The following is a 3317-nucleotide window of genomic DNA, read 5'->3' as shown; positions in this document are numbered from 1 at the left end:
TTCTTAAATATATACATAAATGTGTGTATTTATATATACATAATAAAAATACACAGTACAAACACATATTATGTAAACACAAACTTTTATTTTGGATGCAGTTAATTGCGATTAATCGATTTGGCAGCACTATATGTGTTTATATATGTGTGTGTGTGAGTATACATATATATGTATATATATTCTCAAAACTATAAATGTGAAAATGTGATATAGAAATCCCAATCCTTTTGAGAGTTTGACCCAGCTCTGGCCAAACTCTGCTGTGGCCCTGACAGCTGGAGGAGAGACAGTGAGCAGTTTGGGTCATAGATTATGAACGGTGAAGTGTGCACAGAAGCAGATTTTTTTATGGCTAGGAGCAGCAAAAAATTGCTGAGCACATTCTCCTGACGCGCACGTGTACGATACTTCTGTTGTGCCTGCTGGACATACGTGTCCAGAAGTTGATACTCAGGGTGCTTTTTTCTGTTTTTTCTGTCCTCTTTCTATCCAGCCCAACGGGAGCAGTCAAGGGAAGGTGCACAACCCGTTCCTGCCCACCCCCATGTTGCCGCCTCCACCGCCTCCCCCGATGGCGCGACCCGTGCCCCTGCCCGTGACAGACTCCAAACCTCCCTCCACCTCCACCGAGGGAGGCGGCAACTCCCCCACCTCGCCAAGTGAGTACTACGGCCCATCACCTGCCGTCACACACACTCAACACTTGATCCCGAACGTAAAGTGTCTCGGGTTTCCCAAGCATGCGAAAGCTTATCTTCAGTGTTTTTCATAATGAATAGAATTTTCCATCAAACATGTGCAGTGTCCGTATCAAGCCTTCCTCTCAACAGCTGTACTGCTCCCGATACAATATTGATATTCATTTTGTGTGTGTGTGTGTGTTTTATTCACCACAGCCTACTCCACACCGAGCACGTCTCCTGCTCAGCGCTTTGTCAGCGTGGGCCCCAGAGACCCCAGCTTTGTAAATATCCCTCAGCAGCCTCAGGTGAGTACACATGCACAGATCCGCCGAATCCCTGAAAGTCCATCAAGAGTGCTTGTTGTCTGTCATAATAGGCTTTCAGCGCTGTTATGCTAGCTCATGTAACTCCCTCGCTCGCTGTGAGAGCTCATAGCTGATTTATTGTGTGTAATTGGCATGTTCAGACTCGGCCTCAACCTTGATTTATACCACTCACACACATGTACAATCGCTTGCGTGCTACAGATTAGTTGTCATATGGTGCAATTTATAATTTGACATGGCTGTTACAACATTTGGCCACTTTGAGGTTGTCAGGAACAGCCAATAACTGATAAAATGAGCTGTTAATCTTTAACGTTTATTCAACATTTACTCAAGCATAAACAGTTTGTAATGACTTAAACCCTGTTCACACTAAGAACGATAACTATAAAGATAACGATATTAGCGTCTACACCAGCGAACGATATCGTCTGTTTATTATAATCGCACATGCGTCTGCCGCTTTAAATTCTCGAGCTCGTGATAGCAGGATGGATTCTGATTGGCTGTCAATGTTTGTATCATTCATCAGCTGGAAAAAATAATTCTGAAAGTGATTCCAACGATATAGTTTCTCTGTGGGTTTATTGCTATAGCTGTGGTGTGAACTCTGCTATTCTTTAATATTGAGAACGATTTTTAGAACTATATCTTTATCTTTATAGTTATCGTTCTTGGTGTGAACAGGCCTTTAAGGTAGAAACTGGCACAAGAAAATGTTAGATCTTTTAGTTCTTCTCGTGCTTGTTCCCACGTTAGTCCTGTGTTGAGTAAATGTTGTTTAAACGTTCGTTTGTTTTTCGGTTTCAAATGATTAATGCAGTTTGTGCATTAGGCCTTTAAAGGGATAGTTCACCCAAAAATTTACATTTTGTCATCATTTACTCACCTCATGTCGTTCAAACCTGTATGAGTTTATTTGTTATGTTGAACATAAAAAGAAGATATTTTGAAGAATGCTGGTAATCAAACAGTTGTTGGTCCCTTTTGACTTCCATAGTATTTCTTTCCCTACTATGGATGTCAATGGGGACCAACAACTGTTTGGTTCTTCAAAATAACTTATTTTGTGTTTAACATAAGAAAGAAATTATACAGGTTCGGAACAACATGAGGGTGAGTAAATGATGATGCATTTTCATTTTTGGGTGAACTATTCCTTTAATACAGTTTGAAATGACTTGTTACGTACGATATTTGGCTGTTCTGAGGTGGTCAGGATCAGCCGATGTTCAATAACAAATAAGTTGTTAAACTTCAGTGAACATTTACGAAACATTTACTCAAGCATAAATGTTTTGTGATACAGAAAATACTTAATTTAATTACAAAATAAATGTAACCGTAATCAGTTACAGTTACTGAGAAAAAAATGTGTGATTAAATTACAGTTACTTATGAAAATGTTAACGATTACAAAGGGGGTAATCTGAATATTTTCTGTAAAAATCTAGGACATGAATAATATTAATATGTTGCTTTGTCTGTTTTTGATGTGCTCGATGCCTCCTGCCATGTAAAGTTCTTTATGTAAAGCGATGCTATTCTGATGAACAGTAATCAAAAATGTAATCAGTTACATTGCTTTAATAAAGTAACTGAAATAGTTACACTACTTATTACATTTTAAATAGGGTAACTTGCAATCTGTAACCTATTACATTTCCAAAGTAATTTCCCAAAACTGGTAATTTCTGTATAATAGTGTTAAATGTTGTGTAAATGTTGTGTAAACATTAATTTAAGTTAGTTAGTCATGTTAAAAAGATATTTAGACACTTAAGCCTTACCTAAAATGTATGAGTGTAATTGCATTAGATATAAGATTTCAAACCAGCTAGCATTTATTTTAAAACTAAAACAACATGAACACAAATTTCAAGAAACCTTTTCATATAAAGTAGGTATCAAGTGATCAAACAATAAATATTATACTAGTCTGTAGTTATCAGGTTGTGCATAACACATTTAAAACTCATATCGCGCAACCGCTACTATTAATATATTCATAAATGGGCATCAGGATCACCCTGTTAATGTAAATGAACTTGTGTTTGTATTTTGCAGTCGTGTAAATGCCGCCTGTAACCTTAATCGTCACACACACATATCTACAATGACAAATACAGCCTGTACTGCCACCTGCAATTGCACAAACATACAAAATAAGAGCATGTTACCTTTGTAAACGCAGCTATAACACACCAACAACACACACACACACACAGCTGAGACGATACCACGCTCATAGAGAAACACTTAAGACTGGATTGGATCAGATTGTGTGTGTGTGTGTGTGTGTGTG

General features: G+C 37.9%; 1 protein-coding gene across 4 annotated transcripts in view; it reads left to right on the top strand.

Annotated features, from left to right (window-relative positions):
* nfia (nuclear factor I/A) overlaps nucleotides 1-3317 on the top strand; it is a 205484-nt gene that overhangs the window by 178283 nt on the left and 23884 nt on the right. For all 4 annotated transcript variants that reach the window (XM_016462198.1, XM_016462196.1, XM_016462195.1 and 1 more), the window contains 2 exons: nucleotides 497-662; nucleotides 900-991. In XM_016462198.1, the coding sequence (XP_016317684.1) occupies nucleotides 497-662; nucleotides 900-991 (258 nt within the window). The remainder of the gene's footprint in view (nucleotides 1-496; nucleotides 663-899; nucleotides 992-3317) is intronic.

Source organism: Sinocyclocheilus anshuiensis, unplaced genomic scaffold (genome assembly GCF_001515605.1).
Source record: "Sinocyclocheilus anshuiensis isolate Anshui unplaced genomic scaffold, SAMN03320099.WGS_v1.1 scaffold560, whole genome shotgun sequence".
Taxonomy (NCBI): domain Eukaryota; kingdom Metazoa; phylum Chordata; class Actinopteri; order Cypriniformes; family Cyprinidae; genus Sinocyclocheilus; species Sinocyclocheilus anshuiensis.
Note: the sequence above shows the minus strand (reverse complement) of the source record. Positions and strands in the feature narration are given on the sequence as shown.